The sequence below is a fragment of the Oryctolagus cuniculus genome, chromosome 16 (genome assembly GCF_051225735.1).
Source record: "Oryctolagus cuniculus isolate XC-2025 breed Fujian yellow rabbit chromosome 16, ASM5122573v1, whole genome shotgun sequence".
NCBI lineage: Eukaryota > Metazoa > Chordata > Mammalia > Lagomorpha > Leporidae > Oryctolagus > Oryctolagus cuniculus.
The window spans coordinates 69,686,275-69,710,849 of NC_142882.1; the positions used below are offsets into that span (position 1 = coordinate 69,686,275).

General features: G+C 44.0%; 1 protein-coding gene across 7 annotated transcripts in view; it reads left to right on the forward strand.

The window, feature by feature from the left end:
* HECW1 (HECT, C2 and WW domain containing E3 ubiquitin protein ligase 1) overlaps nucleotides 1-24,575 on the forward strand; it is a 408,266-nt gene that overhangs the window by 251,503 nt on the left and 132,188 nt on the right. For all 7 annotated transcript variants that reach the window (XM_051852912.3, XM_089315664.1, XM_051852913.3 and 4 more), the window contains one exon: nucleotides 17,594-17,669. In XM_051852912.3, the coding sequence (XP_051708872.2) occupies nucleotides 17,594-17,669 (76 nt within the window). The remainder of the gene's footprint in view (nucleotides 1-17,593; nucleotides 17,670-24,575) is intronic.

A 24,575-nucleotide genomic window follows, 5' to 3' on the forward strand; every position in this document is an offset into this window, starting at 1 on the left:
GGTGTGAGGTTCTTGGGTTCTGACTGATACTTAATGGAAGATTCAGAACTTTGGGGCAATAGATGAAAGAAGGAAAAGGACCCCGCTCCTCACACAGCCCGGGTCCCTGCAGGCCACAGGATACTCACTGTGGACACATCTGCAGGGGGTGCAGGGGCACTGCAGGTGGATGGGCCCTGGGGTGCTGAGCATATTAGGGCCGGCAGCAAGGCCATCCACCGACCTCAGCAGGCTTCTCCTGATTTCTCCCTGAAGATGAGTGCCCCTGAGGCACGTCACAGGCCAGAAGACCTATCATCAACAAGGAAAAACACGTCTCTCTCTAAAACGCATACGTAGTTTTTACATAGGAACACAGTAGAAATCGTCTAGCCACTGAGTGAGGGAGAGAAGGTTTGTGTAAACACAGGATCATTTTTGTAGACATCTCTTCAGAATCGTCTTTTCATTGAGAAGTAAATATTCTCACATTCGCACCATCACATGCGTCCTTCCTGGGATTATCCCTCCCAATTGCTCTTCTATTCAGAGAAAGGGTGTGGGTGGCTGGGAAGCACCTGGTGCAAAACACACTTGTTTTCTTTCACCAAACGGGCGTGTGACCCAGATAGAACAAAAACTGACATAGCTCCTCTGACTTAATTGACTCAAAGATCTTGCAGAAAATTAGTAATTATTTTAAAACAGGAGAACTAGAGCAGTTTCCTTCTCTCCATTCTCATACACTGGGAGGCAAAGAGCTAACTCTTTTTTCCCCCTGAAAACATTTATTTAAGGTATACAAACTTCTTGCATTCCATAAATACAAATTGAGGAACACAGTGAATCTTCCCAGCCTACCCTCCCTCCCACCTGTACTCCCATCCCTCTTCCTCCTCCCTCTCCTATTCCCATTCTTATTTTTCACTAAGATCTGTTTTTAGTTAACTTTATATAATTAACCCTACACTAAGTACAGAGTTCAACTTGTCACTGCTACATCCCTAACTGCACCTAATGCTGAAACCAAAATCCAGGTTTATTAGTTTTCCATGCCTGAGGCAGCTAATGGAGAGAAAAGGTCTATAGGTCAGTTTTGGGAGGCTTAAGTCTAAGCTCAGGTGGTCTGGTCAGCCAGGTGCTGCATGGTAAAGGCAGGACACACGCAGAGGAGGCATCACAGGTCCAGCAGCACCTGACTCAGACTTTCAGGACCAAGCTTCGCTGCCAAGGACACACCCCTAGTGACCCACCGTCTTCCCACTAGGCCCACCTCCCAAACTATGATTGGCTCGGTCCCTTGAGGGACTGCCTTGGGGTTAAAGTCCTGAATGAGTTCAGGAGCCAAATCATATTCAAACCCTAGCACCAGGCCTGGAAGGACCATAATCTTGAGGAATTTCATTATTGATGAGATTCTGAATTCAACCAGAGGACAAAGGAAGGGATTCAAAGGGACTGCTCATCCTCCACCCTTTCTTCTCATCCCTCACCAAACCCGACATTCTTTCCTCCCTCTCCTCGCCCTCACCCTCTCCTGTTCTCTCCTCTCCTTCCTTCCTTCCCTCCCTCTGCCTTTCTCTTCTCCATGGTAGCATAAACCATTCTCATTGGAGCATAAACCATTGCCACTATCTATCCTTTTCCTTCTTCCCCTGGCTCATTCCTTGTTCTTTAGAGACACCCAGTTAGGAGTCTTCTCTGGGAGCCTTCTGTGATCTCTGCCAACTTCAGAAAGCCTCCCATTTCTCCTCTGTAATCAGTAGTTTTATGGATCAACCTGGCTGGGCTAAGGGATGCCCCGATAGCTGGTATGTGCTATTTCTGAGCACAGCTGTGAGGATGTTTCTATGACAGACTGTGTCAGTCACCTCACCACTGCAGGAAGGCTCATCTAATCCCCTGTGGGCCCAAACAGAACAAAAAGAGAGTGTGAATTTTCATCCTTCATTCACTCCAGGTCATCCATCTTCTGTTCTTGGGCCTCCAAGGTCTCAATTATTTTAAGATTTATTTTATTTATTCAAAAGGCAGAGTTACAGAGGGAGGGAAGGAGGGAGGGAGAGCGATAAAATGAGTCTTCCATCTACTGGTTCATTCCCCAAACTGCCACAATGGCCAGGGCTGGGCCAGACCCAAGCCAGGAGCCAGGAGCTTCATCTGGATCTCCCACATGGGTCCAAGCACTTGGACCATTCCTCCACTGCTTTTCCAGGTGCATTATCAGGGATCTAGATTGGAAGTGGAGCAGCAGGGACTTGAGCCAGCATCCATATGGGATGCTAGCATTGTAGGCAGTGGCTTGACCTGCTATGCCACAGCTCTGGTCCTTCCAAGCTCTCAGCTCATGAGCCTTCAGACCAGGACTGGGGCCTTTGTCTCCCCCAGTTGCTAGGCCTTTGGGCCTGGGCCAGAACTACACTACTGGCTTCCCTGGGCCTTCAAATTTAAGATGGCAAAGCATAGAAGTCCTCAGTCTTCATAACTGAACAAGCCAGTTCTCCCAAAGAATGTCTTTCTATACATCTATTTATTTATATATATTTCAGATAGTGGAAATCCCTGACTGAATTAGTCTCTCTTCTTCTGGCATCCTCCACCCCTTAGGTTGGGCTGAATCCCCTCCTGTACATCTACAGTGTCTGGGCACACCTTGGCCCTCATGCTATATCAGAGGGCCTGGGTTCTATTCCTGGCTGTGGCTCTGGCTCTTGATTCTAGCTTTCTGCTAATGCACAGCCTGGAAGGCAGCACTGATGAGTCAAATTGTTGTGTTCTTGCCACTCACATGGGACTACTAGATGAGTTCTCAGCTCCTAGCTTCAACCCATCTCTGTCCTGGCCATTGCAGGCATTTATAGAGTGAACCAGTGGATGGGAGTGTGTACTGGTAAGCACTTTCTCTCTCCCTCTCTTTCTCTCTCTCCCTCCCCCTCTCCTTTTCAAGTAAATAAATAAATAAAATTAAGAAAAAAAAGTTTGAAACAATAGATTCAGTTGTTAATCATGAACTACCAATTTCTTACCCCTACAAAGTGCTCTAAAAGTGGAAACACAGAGGAAGTTGTGTCTGTTCTCTATCTACTTCAAGAAAGGTTTCAAACTACTTGCAAAATACTTGAGCTTACACTTTTTTTTAAGTAAATATTTTTTATTTTATTTTATTTTATTTTTATTTTTTATTTTTTGACAGGCAGAGTGGACAGTGAGAGAGAGAGACAGAGAGAAAGGTCTTCCTTTGCCGTTGGTTCACCCTCCAATGGCCGCCACGGCTGGCGCGCTGCGGCCGGTGCACCGTGCTGATCCGATGGCAGGAGCCAGGAGCCAGGTGCTTTTCCTGGTCTCCCATGGGGTGCAGGGCCCAAGCACCTGGGCCATCCTCCACTGCACTCCCGGGCCACAGCAGAGAGCTGGCCTGGAAGAGGGGCAACCGGGACAGAATCCGGCGCCCCAACCGGGACTAGAACCCGGTGTGCCGGCACCGCTAGGTGGAGGATTAGCCTAGTGAGCCGCGGCGCCGGCCTTGAGCTTACACTTTTGGCCAGTGAGGCTTGAGGCTACAGGATCAAGTGGCGGCACCGTGACCACAGTGGGCACACATAGCCCTGAGGGTGTGGTAGGGGACTGACTCCTGCATGTTCAAGTGACTCTTGCTCAAAGGGAAGCAACACCAGCCAAAGGGCTCATGGTTTCCAGGGGAAGGACACTGACCACAGTTGCTCCTGAAGAATACTGATGTGATTGTTGTTGGCTCTTACAATCAGACAGATATTTCTCCCAAGACAGAAGAGTATGTTGAAAGGAGATCTGACTCACAAAGAAAACAGACTGAAGGTTGTATTGGTTTCATATTGTGGTGTGACAAATGATCACAAAGTTGGCAGCTTAAAGCAGCTGCTATCATTTACAGATCTGTTGGGCAGAGGTCCAGCAAAGCCTCGCTGAAATCTCTACACATTGTAGTGCAAGAGATCTATTTAAAATCAAGATATCAGCCAGGCCATGCTCTCATCTGGAAATTACATGGAAAACTCGATTTCACGCTCATTCTTGTAGAAAGAATTCAGTTCCTCATGGTTGTGGGGCTGAGATGCCCATTTCCTAGCTGGCTCAACCAAGGGCCGTTCTCAGTTCTGGCAGGCTGCCTACTGCCCTTGCCACCTGGCCCCCTTTATCATCAAGTCATCCAACACTTCTCACTTTGAATCCTGGACTCTGTCTTCTAGGCCTGGATAAAAAGGGCTTGTGGGGTTAAGTTAGGCTCACCCTATGAACGTACTTTCTTAATGATAACTGTGACAGGTATCATAACCTAATCACACAAGTGATTCACAGTCTCCAGGATTTTGCAGGGCATGTGTGCCAGGAGCAGAAAACCCTGGTACCCACCCTAGAATTCTGCCTGCCACAAAGGCTCAGAGGTACCGCCAATCTTCCCAGTATTTTGAGGTTGAAGATGGAGGAAGAAAGAACTACTCCAACTCAACCAGGACTTTTGAGCATCCACACGATGCAGAAATCCACTCCCAGAGATGTGCATCACCCTGAAGTGGCAGAGCTGCCCTGGCTCAAGCAGCTTACTTCCCACCATGAGTTCAGCCCCAGTTGGGCTTCCTCCCCAAGACAGCCTGACCCCAAAGTGATCATGTAGATATTCCCAAATAACTGTGTTTTCCCCCATCTTCTAGTGAAACCCTTCCATAAACATGCCCACGCCCACATCCCCCTGTCTCAGCCCTACCACTCCTAGCCTCACACTGTGACCCCTTGTCCTAGCTCCCAAATGAAGGAGGAATGTTCTTCAGCTCTCTCATCTAGGCAAACCAAAGGGTCCAAAAGCTAACATAAGCTCACTGTACTCTTGACTTTATTTTTTCACTTTCCTAGCAAAAGATTTCATTTAAAAAATTAAAAACAGTTTGACATGAGTCCCTTGGAAACCGAAGATAGAAAACTGTAGACAGAAGCAGCAGCATGTGAAGTTTATCCAGAGGAATGTGGCGTGCCAGACAGTGCACTTGCTTTCCTGTGCTGCGTGTGCACGAGGGAGTGATCAGATGAGCAGAATATGAGCGCCATGTAGAGGGCACTGCGGCAACTCCCAAAGATGACTCTTGGTTGCATCCTTTCCTTGCAGAAAACGTTGTTGCAATTAAACCATTAGCCCTCGTTCTCTCATTCCCTCTGAATTCTTCCCCCTAGTTCTCACCTCTCTCTTCCCACCGTATCGGCCCCCTCCCTTGGGTTGGAATCAAGTGGGCCAAGGTTGTGGATATTGACTTATCACCTTCCTCTCCCACCTTTATCTGAGTCTTCGAGGATTGAGGGCTCTCTATGATCTCCACTCATGGAAACTACCGCAGAGTTAGTGTCTGGCTGGTTAAGGAATTCCCTGAGGTCTCTCAAGTTTGAAGGATAAAGCCAATTTTAAATACTTTTACAAAAGAAACTTCCCTGCTTGCTTCTGCTGATATATTTGCCTCAATACACAACCAACTAGAACAACAGAGTCACCTTTAGATCTTTTGCAGACTTATAGACATGAAGAATGTGTTAACAGCACAAGAAATGTAAGTAGGAAGGCTTTTTTAAGATTATACAAATGTTCTACACTGATAATTCATAGGTTTTAGATAGATGTCCATGCTTTTTGTTGGGTTTGAGCATGTGGCATATTTCTAACATTCTAAGCTGGATCAAAATGTCCAACAAGTGGAAAGAGAGTTCCTCTTTATGGTAAATTGAGAGTCCAGTGTTCTGGGCTCTGGCCCTGGTTGGTTTGGTGTGAGCAGCTATGAGTGGGTCCTTTGATTGGCCCATTCATGTTTCAGATTCCTCATATATGAAGTAAGGAATCAGAAGTGCAATCTGTTTACACAACTCTTTAAGATTTATTTACTTACTATTTAATAGGTGGAGTGAGAGAGAGAAGGAAAGATAGAGATCTTGTAGCCATGGATTCACTTCCCACATGCCTACAACAGCCAGGGACAGGATAGCCTGAAGGCAGGAGCCAGGAACACCATCTGGGTCTCCCATGTGGGAGGCTGGGACCCAAGACTTTGGACCATCATCTGCTGCCTTCCAGGGACATTAGCAGGAAGCTGGATGGTTGCAGGTGAGAGAGAGGTTATGGGGGGAAAAGCCACTATAATTCAAAAGTTGTACTTTGGAAATTTATATTTATTAAATAAAAGTTGAAAAAAAATAAGTAAAATAGACAGGATTTGAGTCGGGCACTCTGATATGGGATATAGGCTTCTGAATCAGTGGCTTAAACTACTGCACCACAACACCCACTCCTGTTCACATAATTCTTAACAGGAAAAGGTCAGTCAGAGGTTTAAAACTAGCAATATAAGTCACAACATTTGGCCTAATTACAGTGTTTCTTATGTGGCAGCCTTTTAGCAAATTGCTTTACCTACATTGTCTCATGCAGTCATCAGGGGAACTCAGTGAGGTAGGTTCTAGTGCAGTCTCCGTTTTATAGAAAAGAAAAGTGAGGGACCAACACTGTGGCCTAGCAGGTAGAGCCACTCCCTGCAGTGCTGGCATCCCATATGGGCACCGGTTCAAGTCCCTGCTGCTCCACTTCCCATCCAGCTCTCTGCTATGGCCTGGGGAAGCAGTAGAGGATGGCCCAAGTGGTTGGGCCCCTGCACCTGTGTGGGAGACCTGGAAGAAGCTCCTGGCTCCTGGCTCCAGATTGAAACAGCCACTGGGGAGTGAACTATTGGATGGAGAACCTCTCTCTCTCTCTCTCTCTCTCCTCTCTCTCTGCCTCTCTGCCTCTCTGCCTCTCTGTAACTCTGCCTTTAAAATAAATAAATAAAATTTAAAAAAAAAAAACAAGCATTGTAGCAGTTAATAGTCTTGCCATAGGCCCTACAGCATGAGAAGGAGCTGACAGAGAATTGGAAGTTCAGATTCCAGCCCCCCACCTCTCTGCACCCTCCATACCCATAAACACCTGAGTCATTCCATTGCTTTCAACTCCAGGAAACCCAACATCCAGTCCTGAATTCTTTACTTGGTTATTGTGCTTTATAAAAGCTACTTTAAACCAATGGCCAACATCTAACTTTTCAGTTAAATGCCAGAACAAGCTTCCAGGGAGCCAGCTAGTATCAAACCTCATTGAATCCAAGGTGCCATGGTGTTAAAACAATCACTGATTTTACAAACTGCCAAGCTGGAAAAAGCTTTCAATTATAATTACAAGATGCATCAGTGGTTAGCTGCACCCTGGTTTTGGAGACATTAAAATGTGAAGCAATGGGTGTCTTAGAGCTGCTCCTGCTGCTTGATGTTGGGTATTCTGATTTCTCATTTTAAGTAGATCTCCCAATTTAAAAAAACATGCTGGAAGCTAATTTTCTAAAAGCTGATAGACTTTATGTACCAAAGAAAACATGTCAGTGGGCCGTGTAGTCAGCAGCCCTGTCCATGCATCATGGATGTCCCTTAATGGGACTGAACCACGTAAGAATGACTGGCCAGAGAGACCAGTAACAGACTTCCCTACAATAAAAGGAACACATAGTAGGTTCAGTTTTAGCTCCATGGTCAATGGGTTACACAGAACCTGATTCTCACATTTTGAGTGAGGGTCAAGACAGTTTTGAGAGGATAAGAGGTCTTTCCATTGCCTTTAGAAGAAGGGAACATGGGGCCAGGGCACAGCGGGTTGAAGCTCCAGCTGCAGCACTGCCATCCCATATGGGCACCAATTAGAGTCCTGGCTGCTCTGCTTCTGTCCAGTTCTCTGTTAATGCATCTGGGAAAGCAGCAGAGGATGGCCCAAGTCCTTGGGCCCCTGCACCCACTTGGGAGACCCAGAAGAGGCTCCTGGCTCCTGGCTTCAGATAGGTTCAGCTCTGGCCATTGAGGCCATTTGGGGAGTGAACCAGCAGATGGAAGACCTTTCTCTCTCTCTCTCCTCCCTCTCTCTCTCCTCCTTCTCTCCTCCCTCTCTCCTCCCTCTCTCTCCCCTCCCCTCCCCTCCCCTCCCCTCCCCTTCTCTCTCTCTACCTCTCTACTTCTCTACCTACCTCTCTACCTCTCTGTAACTCTTTCAAATAAATAAATCTTAAAAATCAAAACAAGGGGACATTGAGATTGATGCTTTTCAGTGTGGTCCTCCCAGCATCATCACTGTGACCTGGGAACTTGTCAGAAATGCAGACTCTGGGGGCCTCCCCAGACTTAAAAATCCAATCTGTGGTGGGTCTGGCCATCTGTGTTCAATCAAGCCTTGTGGGTAATCCTGATGCATGCTGAAGTCAGACAACCTCTGCACTGGAGCAAACACCATGACTCAGTTATTCTTTAAGATTTGATACCATCTGTCACATCCCTACTTTTAGAACTGTCTATATTCCAGAAGAAACTATGTTACTAAAAGAATGCTTGGTTGCCTGTTCAAATCCTGGCTGCTCCACTTCCAATCCAGCTCCCTGCTACTACACCTGGCAAAGCAGTCAAAGACGACCCAGATCCTCTGGCCCCTACACCCTTGTGGGAGACCTGGATGAAGATCCTGGCTCCTGGCTTTGACCTAGCCTAGCCCTAGCCATTGGGGCCACTTGGGGAGTAAATCAGCAGATGGAAGATTCTCTCTCTCTCTCCCTTCCTCCCTCCCTCATCCCAACCCATAACTCTGCCTTTCAAATAAATAAATCTTGAAAAAGGGCTGGCGCCACAGCTTACTAGGCTAATCCTTTGCTTTGCGGCGCCGGCACACCGGGTTCTAGTCCCGGTCGGGGCTCTGGATTCTGTCCCAGTTGCCCCTCTTCCAGGCCAGCTCTCTGCTGTGGCCAGGGAGTACAGTGGAGGATGGCCCAAGTGCTTGGGCCCTGCACCCCAAGGGAGACCAGGAGAAGCACCTGGCTCCTGCCTTCGGATCAGCGTGCCGGCCGCGGTGGCCATTGGAGGGTGAACCAACGGCAAAGGAAGACCTTTCTCTCTGTATCTCTCTCTCACTGTCTACTCTGCCTGTCAAAAAAAAATCTTGAAAAAAAGGAATATTCATTGGGGAGAACTCAGTGTTTACTAAACTCCAGCTAATGTTCTTATTCCCACAGTGCTTCTCACACATTCTTATCACCTGCTCTTCAGTAAGCCAAATGCTGAGCCTCTCAAACACAGCAGCCCTGTACCCAAAGTGCATTTTTTCTTGGTGCTGACGTCTTCAGTCCTATGTGGTCCAAAGCAGCCAGCGTGGAGAAAAGCATTCTGTTTAATTAGCATGCTATTTCCAATTCACACCATGAAAACTGTCGGGGAAATGCCTCCTTTTTCCATTCCTTGGCTTTTCCTTTGTGGTACTGACTGAAAAGCACTGAAACTGTGAAGGTTGCACATTGCCTTCAAGGCACTGATGAACTGTGTGGGGTCTGGAAGCTGGTTTGGTGGGAAGCAGGCAGAATACCAACAAAACAACAACAAAATATGAGCAAGAGAGAGAAGTAGCCAGGCTGAATCTGAGGACATCACTCCATGGAGCTAATGGACTCTAGGTGGCGGGAGTTCTACAACTCGTGTTTTACTTAAGTCAAACCAAGGTATTGATCTGTCCAGGAGAATGTGGGTAGTCATTGAATTATTGAGCATTCAGCTTTAATATTTGTAAACAGAGGGGGGGGGGTGTCAGTAATTCCTAATATGTGAAGAGTTCCAAGAACTGAAAGAACTGGCCCTGTGCAGGGCACATAATTAGCCCTCACCTGTGCCACGTGTCTTCTGGCTCTTTGACAGGTCATCCTCAGCATCTTGCGTCTCAGGTGTCCCTGGGGTCCGGGAGCTTGCCTTGGACTGCAGTTGACTTGGAGTTTTGTGCTTCCTTTCTTTAGCCTCCTAAAGATGGTTCTGCCCTTTCAGTGCACAGATCTTTCCGCTGAGAACTTGGAATGAGATGCTTCCCACCTAATAGTCATATTCCAGGATCTACTGAGTGAAATGTACTCCAAAGTGCTGTGTAAACATTTGTAAGATGTGCTTATTTGCCTACTATCGATTTGAACTTCTCAAACATTTAGAGGTGTAAGTGGAACTTGGGCCTTGGATAGGTTTGATTTTTGTCTTGCAGGGTGATTTCGGGGGTAGCACTGTGGTACAGTGGGTTACACTGCTATCTGTATCCCATATGCATGCTGGTTCAAGTCCTGGCTGCTCCACTTCTGGTCCAGCTCACTTTTTTTTTTTTTTTTTGACAAGCAGATTTAGACAGAGAGAAAGGTCTTCCTTTCCATTGGTTCACCCCCCAAATGGCCTCTACGGCCAGCGCACTGTGGCCGGTGTGCTGCACCAATCTGAAGCCAGGAGCCAGGTGCTTCCTCCTGGTCTCCCATGTGGGTGCAGGGCCCAAGGACTTGGGCCACAGCAGAGAGCTGAACTGGAAGAGAAGAAACCGGGACAGAATCTGGTGCCCCAACTGGGACTAGAACCCAGGGTGCTGGCGCCGCAGGCAGAGGATTAGCCAAGTGAGCTGCGGCGCCAGCCCCAGCTCACTTCTAATGGGCCTGAGAAAGCAGAAGATGGCCCAAATGCTCGAGCCCCTACACTCACGTGGGAGACCCTGGTGAAGCTTCTGGCTCATGGCTTGCACCTGGGTCAGCCCTGGCCATTGCAGCAATTTGGGAAGTGAACCAGTGGATGGAAGATATTCTCTCTCTCTCTCTCTCTCTCTCTCTCTCTCTCTCTCTCTTTCAGCTGTCTTTCTCCATCTCTGTAATTCTGATTTTCAAATACATAAATACATCTTTTAAAAAGGTGGTGTCAAGTTATACCATATTATTTGATAGACTTTATCTTGGAGGCAGAAAGTCCTGAACTTCAGGGAAATCACTGACTTCTGATCTAATGTGAAGTGATGATTCTCTGCTTTTGGCTAGCAATTCACCACAGCTTGGGAATGCTGTTACTTATCTAATGCTACTTGGCATCTGAATTTTAGATTCCATTATCAGTCGTGAAGACTTGAATTTATAGAAAGAATAGAGTAATCTATACCAGGTGAATAGACACAGGCTCACTGAAGACATGAATATGCTGTCTTTCCAACAAATCATTATTGATTTAATTGCTCCATAAATAAACATAAGCTTCACCAGCATTTTTAAAAATAATTCTAGGCTGGCACCGCGGCTCACTTGGCTAATCCTCCGCCTCTGGCGCCAGCACCCCGGGTTCTAGTCCTGGACGGGGTGCTGGATTCTGTCCCGGTTGCTCCTCTTCCAGTCCAGCTCTCTGCTGTGGTCCGGGAAGGCAGTGGAGGATGGCCCAAGTGCTTGGGCTCTGCACCCGCATGAAAGACCAGGAGGAAGCACCTTCGGCCATTTAGGGGGTGAACCAACAGAAGGAAGACTTTTCTCTCTGTCTCTCTCACTGTCTAACTCTGCCTGTCAAAAATAAATAAATAAATATCTTTTCACTTTATTTTTCTACAACTTTAAAGTTTTATTTATTTGGAAGGCAGAGTGACACAGAGGAGAGAGGCAGAGAAGGAGGGGGTGGGGAGAGAGAGAGAAAGTGAGATCTTCTCTCTGCTGGTTCACTTTGCAAATGCCTACAACAGCTGGCCCTAGGCCAGGCTGAGACCAGGAGCCTGGAACTCCATCAGGTCTCTCATGGGGATAGCAAGAGCACAAGCACTTAGGTCAACATCTGCTGCCTCCCAGGCACATTACTCTGAAGTAGGACTAGAAGTTGAGGCAAAACTTGGCCCCAGGCACTTCCATGTGGGATGTGGGCATCCTAAGTGGCAGTTGAACCTACTGCACCACATCCCCACTCTATGACAGCATCTTTAAGGGAAAAAACCCTGGGATTATTTGCATGGAAATGGTACTATCACATCCACAGTGAGGGCAAGTGGCCACAGTCCTATTGCAAATCTCATGAGCAATATCAGGAGCACCTCTAGTTTTCACTTGAAGGAAGCAAAAGCTGGACCAGGTTTTGCTTGAAGACGTAGCTCAGAGAGTTCTTTGAAATGTCCATTTTAGTAGTGTTTTTGTGTTTATTTGAGAGGCTGAGAGGGAGCAGGAGTGAGAGTGAGAGTGGGAGCAGGAGAAAGAAAGGGAAAGAGATGCTGTCCATTGATTCACTCTCAAAATGTATTGACTGGGACTGCAGTAGGGCTGAGCTGTAACCACAGCCAGGAGCCATAAATGCAATCCAGGTCTCCCCTGTGCATGGCAAGAACTCAATTACTGGAGCCATCACCGTTGCCTCCCAGGGTCTGCATTAGCAGGAAGCTAGAATCAGGAGACAGAGCCAGGAATCAAACCTACGCACTTAGATGTAGGATCTGGGCATCTTAGCACCTGAGGTAAGCACCCACTTCTGAAATCTCTGTTCCCTTTAAAATGCATTCACATCTTATATACAATTTATATATTTGTTTGTGTTTGGTTTTAACATAAAAGGAGATTTGCCCAGAACTGAGTAAAATTGACACTCCCGAGCAGGCAGTTACTCCTGGGCACACCTACCTAACTCTGGAAATGAAGGACTCCCATCTGAGCAGTCCTGGGAGGCTGGAAGGTGAAGAAGTAGGTCAGCACGCATATATGCCTGCCGGTGTGATTAGATGCTAATGTGTATTTTTAGCAAACTGCCTCATCTTTCCTGCAGTGATGCTGTGCAGAAGAAGGTAGAATTTGAATACCAAAGTAGAGAGCAGAGGCTGAGGGAGCCCTGTCCACTGCGCTGCAAGTCTTTGCACTGTTGAAACACAAGTTTCCTACCAAGGGGAAGGAGTTGATCTTCACTGTGTGCTGAACTGCAGCAGTGCAGATGTACATCAGTGTTGCAATCTTGTGCTTCTAATCTTCAAAAAGCACATCTAAAGAGAAAATTAACAGGAGAATAGGAAAGATACAAGAAAATTTATTGCCCCCCCAAGCCCAATTTAATTCTACTCCCAGTATCTACAGAATCTTTTGCACACCACCAATAGGTTTGGTTTAGAATCTGTTAAACCATTTGCCTAGTAGGCTTGGTTGTAGAAATGTTTGTATGCAAAACATACAGAGAAACTGCTGGAATGGCATCTCAGAGGGCCACAGGGACCAGAGTGGCTAAAATACGAACGGGGCATGAGGGACAGTGTCAGCCGGAAGAAGAGCAGCGGTCTCCCGGATGTGCCTGGCAGCCTCAGCTTGTTGCAAGGTGAAGCTATTCTGGCTGGATCTTCATGTTATTTTCACAGGCAGCAAACCCTATAGTGTATGTCTGTGAGATCAGCAGATTTCTTAACCTCAGACATGCTGCTGCCACTCATCCCAACCTAGAAGTCAGGCTATCAAATCTTCCCAAGACTGGGAAAATGTTTCTTCCCAAGACTCTGGAAACTCTCTGTTGTGGCCACTGCTGCCTTCATTTTCACATCATCAGGCTGGTGCTTAAATGACTCCATAAATGGCATTAGTAAAAAGCTAAGAATGTAGGCAGAATTGCATGGAGTTAAAATGATGTGTGTCTCCCCACTGGTCTTAGCAGATTCTGAAAAAATATACTTAGTTTTGTCATAAACCTGTTTTTATATTTTTTTATTTTTATCTACTTAAAAGGCAAAGACATACGCACATGGGCAGATGCAGAGAGATGATTGATAGACAGATAGATAGATAATATTCCATCTGCTGGTTCACTCCCCAAATATCTATAACAGCCATGGCTTGATCAGGCCAAAGCCAGGAGTCCACAACTCCATTCAGTCTTCCACATGGGTGTCAGGGACCCCAGCATTTGAGCCATCTTCTGCTGCCCCACAAGGTGCAGATTAGCAGGCAGCTAGGTTGGAAGCAGAGTAGCTGGGATGCAAGTTGGCACTCCAGTACGGGATATGGATGTCCTGACCTGCTGTGCCACAGCACCCTCTCCCACGGATGTTTTGTTGTTGTTGTTGTTGTAGTAAAGATGGAAAGCCTTCTTTGCAAATTCCCTGAACAGCCAACAGAGGATTTTGTTAAAAATAGATCTGTTTCTTATAAAAAAGAAATAAATGCACTCTCCTTTGTTGTCATTGCATATTTAAGTTCATTTTAGCCTACCGTGAGATAGGCAGTTAATTCCTATACCATTTTTAAAGATTTATTTATTTATTTATTTGAGAGAGTTATAGACAGAGGGAGAAATAGAAAGGTCTTCCATCCACTGGTTCACTCCCTAAATGGCTGCAATGGCCAAAGCTGGGCTGATCTGAAGCCAGTAGCCAGGAGCTTCTTCCAAGTCTCCCACGTGGGTGCAGGAGCCCAAGCATTTGGGTCATCTTCTACTGCTTCCCCAGGCCATAAGTAGAAAGTTGGATTGGAAGAGGAGCAGCCAGGATATGAACCAGTGCCCATATGGTGTGCTGTTTTCACAGTGGGGAAGTTTAACCTAGTATGCCACAGTGCCAACCCCTCCTAAACCTTTTATATATCATTTGGAATGGACACACTCTAGATGTAATTTTGTCAAGGTCTAGTAAAATTAGTTTTTGTTGTTTCTTCTAGAAACTTGTATTTTAAGGCAACAAAGTAGATGTGGATGTGTTTGCACTAGAATCAGGAACCAGAGACTTTAACAGTTGATTGTACTTGTGCAAGTACAGCACTGTGGAGAGGCATGTAGTCACCCTGCTGAAGTCTCCCATGACTGTTTCCCAGGTTGGTTTTGTAAAATTATTTATTTGAAAGACAGAGTGAGCGAGAAAGAGCTCTCCCCTCCACTGGTTCACTCCCCAAATGGCTGCAACCACCAGGATTGGGGTCAGGTCAAAGCCAGAAGCCAAGCACTCCATTCCCAAGCACTGCTTTCCCAAGTAAGTAGTACTTGGGCCATTTCCTGATGTGTTTCCAGGAGCATTAGCAGGGAGCTGTATAGGAAGCAGAGCAGCTGAGACTGGAACTGGTGCTCCAATATGAGATACTGGCATCAGCATCACTAACCTGATGTACCACAATGCTGGCACCAGGCAGAGGATTGAAGAAGTTGAAAAGTCCTCATTGTTAATGAATTTTTAAGCCCTGATCAAGCCATTGAAGACCGGGCACTTTCAGAGTCAAGAGTGGTGCAGGGGCTGGCACTGTGGTACAATGGATTAAAGCCCTGGCCTGAAGCACTGGCATCCCATAGGGCGCCAGATGTAGTCCTGGCTGCTCCTCTTCGGATCCAGCTCTCTGCTGTGGCCTGGGAGAGCAGTACAAGATGGCCCAAGTCCTTGGGCTCCTGCACCCTTGCAGGAGACCTGGAAGAAGCTTCTGGTTCCTGGCTTCAGATTGGCATAGCTCCAGTCGTGGTGGCCATCTGAGGAGTGAACCAGTGGATGGAAGGCCTCTCTGTCTCTACCTCTCTCTGTAACTCTGTCTTTCAAATAGAATAGAATAGAATAGAATAGAATAGAATAGAATAGAATAGAATAGAATAGAATAATAGTGGTCAGGGGAAAAAGAAGAAAAAAATTAAAAAAACTATAAATAAAAAAATTTTAAAAAAATTAAAAAAAAAAGAATAATAGTGGTGCAACCTGAAATGGAGTCTGAGCTGTTTGTTGAGCTTCATCTCTCCATGTCAGCCAGTGAGTGAGGAGAGCAAATACAAGGCAGGAAGGAGTGGGCCCTCCCATGTAAAGGGGTTAAAGCCTTGGAGAAGCCAGCATTCTGCCTCACCAGCCCTGGCCATGTCTTACTCTGGTTCTTAATTATCAGATGAGGCTCTAGGAGACAGACACCTGTTAAAGAGAAAGAGCATCTCTTATCTCGCTTGATGACAAGCCCAAATCCATGTGTCCCCCACGTTGGCTCCCACTGCTGAGTAGCTCAGTAGCCCTGAGATGCCCTCGTGCTTGGGTTCTAGGGAAAACATCCCAAGATTTGCCCACAAGCTGCAGCCAAGCTCACAGGCTCATCACCAAACTGCTTTAACATAAGGATGTGGTCTAATAATTTCTTTGGACCTCCCTGAAGCTGTGAGCCCCACATGTGCTGTCATTAGTCCTGGCAGGCTGAAAGAACATCCAGTCACAACTCTTACTACATTAAGAATACTGAGAGATTACCAGTGCCGCGACTCAATAGGCTAATTCTCCACCTGCGGCGCCAGCACACCGGGTTCTAGTCCTGGTCGGGGCGCCGGATTCTGTCCCGGTTGCCCCTCTTCCATTCCAGCTCTCTGCTATGGCCCAGGAGTGCAGTGGAGGATGGCCCAAGTCCTTAGGCCCTGCACCCGCATGGGAGACCAGGAGAAGCACCTGGCTCCTGGCTTCAGATCAGTGCAGTGCACTGGCCGCAGCGGCCATTGGAGGGTGAACCAACAGTAAAGGAAGACTTTTCTCTCTGTCTCTTTTCTCTCTCTCACTGTCTATTCTGCCTGTCCAAAAAAAAAAAAAAAAAAAATACTGAGAGATGAAAGAAAGGTAATAAACTAAGACAATCTACACAGAGAAACCTTGAGCAAGGCATTATTGAGTTTTCTAATCTTTCTTCTTTAATACTAATATAATCTTTTAAAAATTGAACACTGTGTATTTGCCTAACATTCACTTTTAAAATTATTTTCTGGAAACATACAACACATGTAAAGGCAACTATAAGGAGTTATTTGGCCTTCAAGTAGATACTCAAAATCATTTCTGGGGCAAGTGTTCAGTGCAGCAATTGGTCACCATTTGGGATGCCCACATCCCGTATTGGAGTCCCTGGGTTTGAGTCCCAGTTCCACTTTCCATTTCCGCTCCCTGCTGATGTGCACCTGGGGAGGCAGCAGGTGATGGCTCAAGTAATGGTCCCTACCACCCTCATGGGAGGCCGGGATCGAGTTCCAGCCTGCTGGTTTCTGTTTGCTTCAGCCCTGGCTGTTGCACGCATTTGGAAAGAGAACCAAATCTCTGTCTATCTGTGTCTGTGTCTGTTCTCTGTCTCTCTTCTTTTGCTTTCAAATAAATAAATAAACAATTTTAAATAATCATTTCTGAATAAAATCTTTCTGGAAGAGAATGGAAGCTGAGACTCTATTTTTATTAACTTATTAATATATTTTGAGCAATTATGGAAAATAAATTTAAGCAGCCTGGTTTACAACTCCTTACCAGATTGTGGGTAACAGTCATATTTTGAAATTTCTGAGGAAGCAATTAACTAAGATCGTAGAGTAGATTCTAAATGCCATGCTCTGGCTCCTCCCTAATAAATTATTGCCTGGAAATCCCTAAATAATGACAATACATAAATACACATCAGTTTAACAATGTACTTTGCTAAACAGAAACATATTATAATTACAACAGTAAACATCTATTGACCTTTGATGAACACTTTCTGCAAATCTGAATGTGAAATGGTGTTGTTTGCATAAGTAGTTACAAAAGGCCTATCTTATTACTGTAATTGTATTTGTTGATTATAATTTCTCTGAAAAGTATTTCTCACTCCCATTAGCAAATCTTCTGTAACTGGGAAAGACATTAAGTTCCTAGAAGCTTGTTTTAATCAACCGTTGTCCCATGAAATCCCAACACTCCATCTTCATTGCCTTTAGCTGCAGAAATAGTGGTGATTAAGTGTGCTTGCGTTGGAATGTATCTATTTCAATGCTTGTTTTCCTTCAATTTCCCTTCTTCTTACAGATTTTTAAGAGCATTGGCGCTGATGAGACTGTCCAAGGGCAAGGAAGTAGGAGACTGATCAGTTTTTCTCTCTCAGGTATGTTTTACTCACCTAGATGCCTTATAGAGGGACTAAGAATGTCAGCTGACCGTCATGAGGCCTGATTCATTTGTCTGTCACCTCCAAGTTACTCCACCTCTGTGCCTCAGTGTCTCCATCTGACATCACAAGGATAATGGAGAATTTGGTAAATACTGGGTGGGGAAGCACTTTGAGACGATAGGAAGAGAGGCTGCCATTATGCTTTTCCTCCAAGACCAAGTAGCAGTGACTGAGTTGAGAAAGGGAAGGTTGTAGGAAGCCTAATGAGAGAAGTGGCTGTCAGCTCTTGGTCCAAGTGAAACTTCCCTGAGGAGCCAAGTGGGTGAAACAAAAACTACTCTGTTCAAAACAGCACGTCCATGGCAATCAGCCAGTGGAGCCCAAATAGTCTGTTAAGTTGGTTAACAGTATTTTAGTGTAATAGTTAAGAGTAAGTTAATATTTTAGTTTTCCTGAATGTAACATCATTTTTGCAATTTTTATCAATGAGACAAACTTGGTGGAGTATGTGGGAAATACTTGAAGTATCTTTGGAACTCCTCTGGTAAATTTAAAATTATTTCAAAATTAAACATTTACAAGAGAAACTGAGATGCTATGGCCAAAATAATGTCCAAAGCTCAGGGCTTCACACATTTGGTTTCACGCTGAGTGGTCTTTAAGAAGACACAATGGCGTGAAGCCCTAAGATGCTGTTGAACACCATCTGAAAACTACCCCCTTAGCTTGCCAAACTGAAAATCAGAGATCAAAAGCCATAGATGTGAAATGCATGACCCTCCTCAGGCAACAGTCAACTGAGGTTATTTAAGATTAAGTGAGCTAGAAAACCAATGTGTGTCTAAAGATCTATTGACAACAGTAGCATGTGTCTATCTAGGCTGAAAAATAAAAGGGGGAGGAAAAAAAAACCTAGGGTATTGCTAACACAAAAGTTAACAACTTTGGATTTGCTATTCTTGTGATCCTGTTAAAATGACTGAGAAATAACAATTATTACTACCAAGCTTCAAAAACAGTAAAAACCTAGACTCCAACACAACTATATGCCAGAAACCAAGAGGAATTTCTGTAACCAAACTCTAGTGAAGTCCTGAAGTCCAAGAGGTCTACCTGCTCAGGAAATTGGGATGGAGATAGGGAAGGGGCAAAGTCTCCAGTCCTTGGTTCCCATCTTAGCACTACCATGTAAACCAGGGCTCAGACCCACTAGACAAAAGGAAATTGGTTCACTAAGCTACTTTATAAGGTTGGCTCACTTCCCACCTAATATATCATTTTTCTTATACTTATTCCATGGAAATAATTCCCAAAAATGTAACTGTGGGGATATATAGTTAGCAACTAAAGGAGTAGGCCTGGAATGGTCATGGAAGTGTAACATGAGGGGCTGGGAATAGATTTGTATGTTTATCTAACAAAAAGAGTGAACACTACTGAAAGTATCTAAATAAATTGCATACTGCAAAGAAAGTCAAGGAAGAAAGATCAGCAAATCCATAACTTAGTAAAGTCCACAGGGTATCAAAAACTTGATTCAGTGCTGGTCAGCTCTGAATACAAAGCAGGGACAAGGAGTCCAACAGCAACCAGCTGAGTAACCAAATTAACTATAGATGGGCAAATGCCAGAACTGCAAGAACTGCTCATGGATAAATCATGGAAATTTTAACTTGAAAATATATAGCTCAAGTTAAAAAAAAAAAAAAGAAACCTGAAGAAGATAACACTTACGGGAAAAAGAAAGCATCCTGTCCACATGTACCTACTAAAAAGGCATAAAGTATTTATAACTCATCTGCTTGAAGCTTCAATAAAACACTAGAAAGCACAAGATATATGAAGTAAAAGAGCTAAGATGAGAAATGATGATAAGAGGGTTCTTTGAAACTGGCAAAAATAAAAACTTAGGAAACTAATACACTTGAGTTTCTATCTCTGCTATAATAAATTACCACAAATTGAGTGGCTCAAAACATTACAGACAGATTCTGACTGTTATGGAGGTGGGAAGTCCAGAGTATATCTTAAGAAATAGAATCAAGTTGTCAGCAAGACTGCTTCCTCAGGGGCTCCACTGCAAATCCAATTCCTTACCTCTGAGCTTGCAGAGGCTGCCAGCCTTCTTGGGCTCACGGCTGATGGCTTCCATCTCTGCTTCTGTTATGGAATTGTCTTCTTCGCACTTCACCTTTCTTGCCTCCATTTATAAGGACCACTGTGATTCACTAGGCCCACCTCCACAGTCCAGGATAAGTTTCCCACACTGAGATCCTAAACTTAATCACACCTGACATTCATTTATATCATGTAAGGTAAGACAGTCATGAGTTCCAGGGATTAGAACATCGGCATCTTGGTGGGACCATTATGTCTGCAGCACTCAAGGAGACATTTAAAATAAACTCTAGAAAGTGCAATCACAGAAAACAAAAGCCAGGTTTCAAAGGCAGGATGGGCCACGCTAAGCGCGGCAGAGCTGGAATCAATGCTATAAGAATCACCCTAGAACGCACAGATGGAGAGCAAAGCACAAGGAGGATGGGGATGGAAAGCGAGGAACAGACAGCACACACAGGAAAAACACATGGTCAGTGCTTTTGACTATTAAATCACAACAGATTGAGCAGAAACAGTAGTAGAAGAAAATTTCCTTAGGAAGATGATTTTGAGTCTTTAAGGAAGATCATGAGGGGCTATGAAAAAAGATACATATAGAGAACCACAGCGAGACAAATCTCAGTTTGTAAAAAGTGGGGGAAAAGTCTGTGTAACTGCAGTAAACATTTGGGCTGAAAAGGCATAATGTTTATAAGAGAAAACCTCATGCTAGTCTTGAACTTGTCCTATGAGATGACAAAATGATGCAGCAAAGTCTACAGTTACGAGGGTAGGATATTTAAAGCCAAATTTCTGTGACCACCAGATTAGCATTTATGTGGGTGACACTTCAGTGTGTGAGGGCTCAGAGAACATCATCTTTGCACCTTACCTCACAGTAATATGTGAACACGTATTCCCCACATATAGAGAAAAATATGCCAGGAAACTTAAAAGTTGGAGAGAGTGCCATAAAAAGATCAATTTGCTTTTTAGGATTTAAAAGGAGAGAAAACCAGCAGATATGTAATGGAATCACCTTGTCTGGAAAGCTTCAAAAATATAATGAACAGTAAACTCAAATCATGTTATAGCAAAAATTAAAGGAAAAAAAGGAAAGAGGGAGGTGGGTTGAGAGGGAAGGAGAGATGTATAGTTATCTTCTTAGAATTTTATCTATGGAAATCATGAAATTGGTTCTCTTTATATTAATAAAAATTTGAAAACCAAGATTATTTATGTAAATGGCAGCTTCTCAAATCTACTTATATTTACATTTTCACCACTTCTCAGGGGTAATAATTTTCCTGAATCTCATCCCTTTAATAGTCAAGAAATTATACTTTTAGCCCATTAACTTAAAAAAATCAGAAATGCAAATTAAAATGTGTTCATAAATATATTGGAGATAATGTAAACATTCCAAATCAGGTACTGATAAAATAAATTACCATAGAGTCTAGCCATTAAATACCATGCACTCTTAAGAATTAGATATACAAAATGGTCCAAAAGACATGAGAACATCTTGTGATATTGTAGGAGTGGAAAAATCATTTTCCCGTTACTGTTCTTGAGTTCTTAGCTGGGGACACTTCCTGTAACAAAAGATATATCAACAAGAGAGAAATAAAATACATGTTTATTAACATGTATTTCATGTATACATGGGAGAGAGCCAGGGAAAAGGAGTAAATTTCCAAGAGGTGGCCTACAACTCCAGCTTATGAAGCCTTCTCAACACAGTAAGACAAAGAAAGGGAACTTGAGTCTCTGGGTCAGCAAATTGTGGGAAAGTCATGGGATGGAACTGCTAGTTAGTAAAACTAGTTAGGCAGATTCCTCTGGCACTGTCTCCTGCTTGGTAAAGGTCTAAAGTTCTCTCCAGGAATCAACCTTCACCCTTCCTGGTAGAGAGGAGAGGAGGGACACCTTTTTAAATGTGTACCCTGTTATTTAGGCAAATAGAAGGAAAGCAGAGAGCATTTCTTATGTTCGTTTCTTGTTAATTGCCTTCAGCTCAAAATAATCTTTATACCAGAGCCCCATTTTGTGAGATGGTATATTCTGGTCTCCCACTTATATAAAGTAAGGCAAGAGTCAAAAAAAATCCAGGCTGCATGTTAAATAAACAGTCTGTTCTCAACTATGCAAAGAAAAGTATGTGAAGAAATGAGGAAAAGTCTGGTAATGGTTGCCGTTGGGAGTATAGCTTGAGATAAGTTAAAAACTTTATCTCTTTTCCTTCCTTTATAAATATTACATTAAGTATGCATGTATTTATCATCAGAACACAAAAATTAATATAGGCAAAATGGAAAGAAATTAAGTAGTCTCTCATTAATATAATTTACTTTGGGAAAATCATAGAACTCCATATGCCTATAGAGACATCTACTCAACAATCTCAGATCTAAAAAAACTGAGATATAAAAGAGTTAAATTGATTTTCCCTAAGTTACAAACTTTCATGGTGAGTGTTCCAGAATTAAAATCTAGGCACAGTGACTCATAGTCCATTGTCTTTTTAGTTCTACATCTTACTGCCCCAGTTTTCCAACACTTTTACTCCATGAACACATTTTTCAGTATATGTCCAGACTGAATTTAAATGTGTAAACCCTTGGGAGGGCGCTGTGGCGCAGTGGGTTAATCCTCTGCCTGCGGCACCGGCATCCCATTTGGGTGCTGGTTCTAGTCCTGGTTGCTCCTCTTCCAATCCAGCTCTCTGCTATGGCCTGGGAAAGCAGTGGAGGATGGCCCAACTTCTTGGGCCCCGGTACCCGCATGGGAGACCAGAAGAGGCTCCTGGCTCCTGGCTTCAGATTGGTGCAGCTCCAGGCATTGTGGCCAATTAGGGAGTGAACTATCGGATGGAAGACCTCTCTCTCTCTCTCTCTCTCTCTCTCTCTCTCTATCTCTTTCTCTTTCTCTTTCTCTCCCTCTTTCTTCTTTTTGTTCTTTCTCTTTCTCTCTGCCTCTTGTCTCTCTGTGTAATTGACTTTCAAATAAATAAATAAATCTTTAAAAAAAAACTAATCCACGCAATTCCATGCAATTCCAATCAAATGTCTCAAGTTTTTAAGGATGTCATTAACAAGATCTATCTGGAAGAATAAATGTGTTAGCAAGTTTTTTTTTAATTTTCACATGTATGATAAAGGCATTTAACATGTTTAGTACTTTTCTCTTTTTTATTAATATAAAGAGAACAGATTCCATGCACTAATAGTTACATGTTCAAGAAGACAACCACACTTCCCTTACTCCCCTCTATCCCCAATACCCCTTTCTCCCTCCCCTTTATTTCTTTCATTAGTTTTTGCAAAGATGTAATTTTAATCCACTCTATATTCACAGGCTTAATTCACCACTAACCATCACATTCAACAAGTAAAAAGTAGGAAGACTACAGTTCCACAGGAGGATAAACAAGAGCTAAAAACAGCAGTCATGTCCCAAGAGATCCATTTCATTCCTATGCTCTTTTGTGTCTTCTGTATTAACTGTTACATATAAGAGAAAGCACGTGATATTTGTCTTTTTGAGACTGGCTTATTTCATTAAGCCTAATGGTTTCCAGTGGCATCTATTTTGACGCCAAACACATGATTTCATTCTTTTTTATGGATGAGTACTATTCCATAGTGTATATACACAATACTTTCTTCATCCAGTCATCAACTGACGGACATCTGGGTTGATTCCATATCTTAGCTATTGTGAATTGAGCTGTAATGAACATGGGGGTACAAATAACTCTTTCATAAGCTGATTTCATTTCATTTGGGTAACTTTCCAGGAGTGGGATGGCTGGGTCATATGGTAGATCTATGTTCGGCTTTCTGAGGAGACTCCATACTGACTTCCATAATGGTTGCACTGGTTCGCATTCCCCACAGTGGATTAGGTACCATTTTCCCTACTTTCTCACCAGCATGTATTATTTTTGGGTTGTTTTAGCATGGCTCTGATGTATTGCAGTGAACAGACACAAAGCAAATCAAAGCAGATATGGAGAAAACCAGAAACAAGCCTGCGAGGGACCTCTCCCAGTGGAGCCACACAGGCCATTTTGTTTCCCCCAGCACATGTTGTGATGTTGTGAGTGAAATGTTGTCTATTGGGATGCTTGCTAGAGACCCAGTGCCCAGGGTTTCTATTTGCGAGGCTGTTCAAGGCATGTGGGCACCTTTAAGCAGAACACCTATTCAAATTCCAGACTTCCAGAGGGAAAACCGTGTTCGTCATAAATCAGAGTTTCCACAAGCAGTTGAAGCAGAGTGAGGCACTCGTACCAGTCGTGGGATTAGAACTAAAATCCTGGGTTTCAGTGGGAACCTCCCGAAATCTACATTCACAGTCATTACCCAAGAGCCACCCTTAGAAATAGGATTTTCTTAGGCCGGTAGCCTCAGGCTGCTACGTAGACTTCATCTGCACACACTCCAGTGGGTATTGCCTAGGTGTGGCAAATTTCCATAATTTTTAAACTTTCTGAACTTTTTTCCATCTTGAAAATATAACACAAGAGAATAGAATAATTTTATGGAGATAACTTTGAATCAACTCAAAATAACTTCTGAGTAAATGGACCTGAAGACATCTACCTCTTTATTAGTAATAAATTATTTAAATGCCTCACAATTTGTACCATGGTTAAGAATCACTAACTGGGTATATCTTTACTACACTTTGTTTCATGTAGTAACATTTTTTGAAGATTTTTTTATTTGAAAGGCAGAGTGTCAGAGAGAGGGAGAGAGAGAGAAAGACAGACATAAAGATAGATGTCTTCCA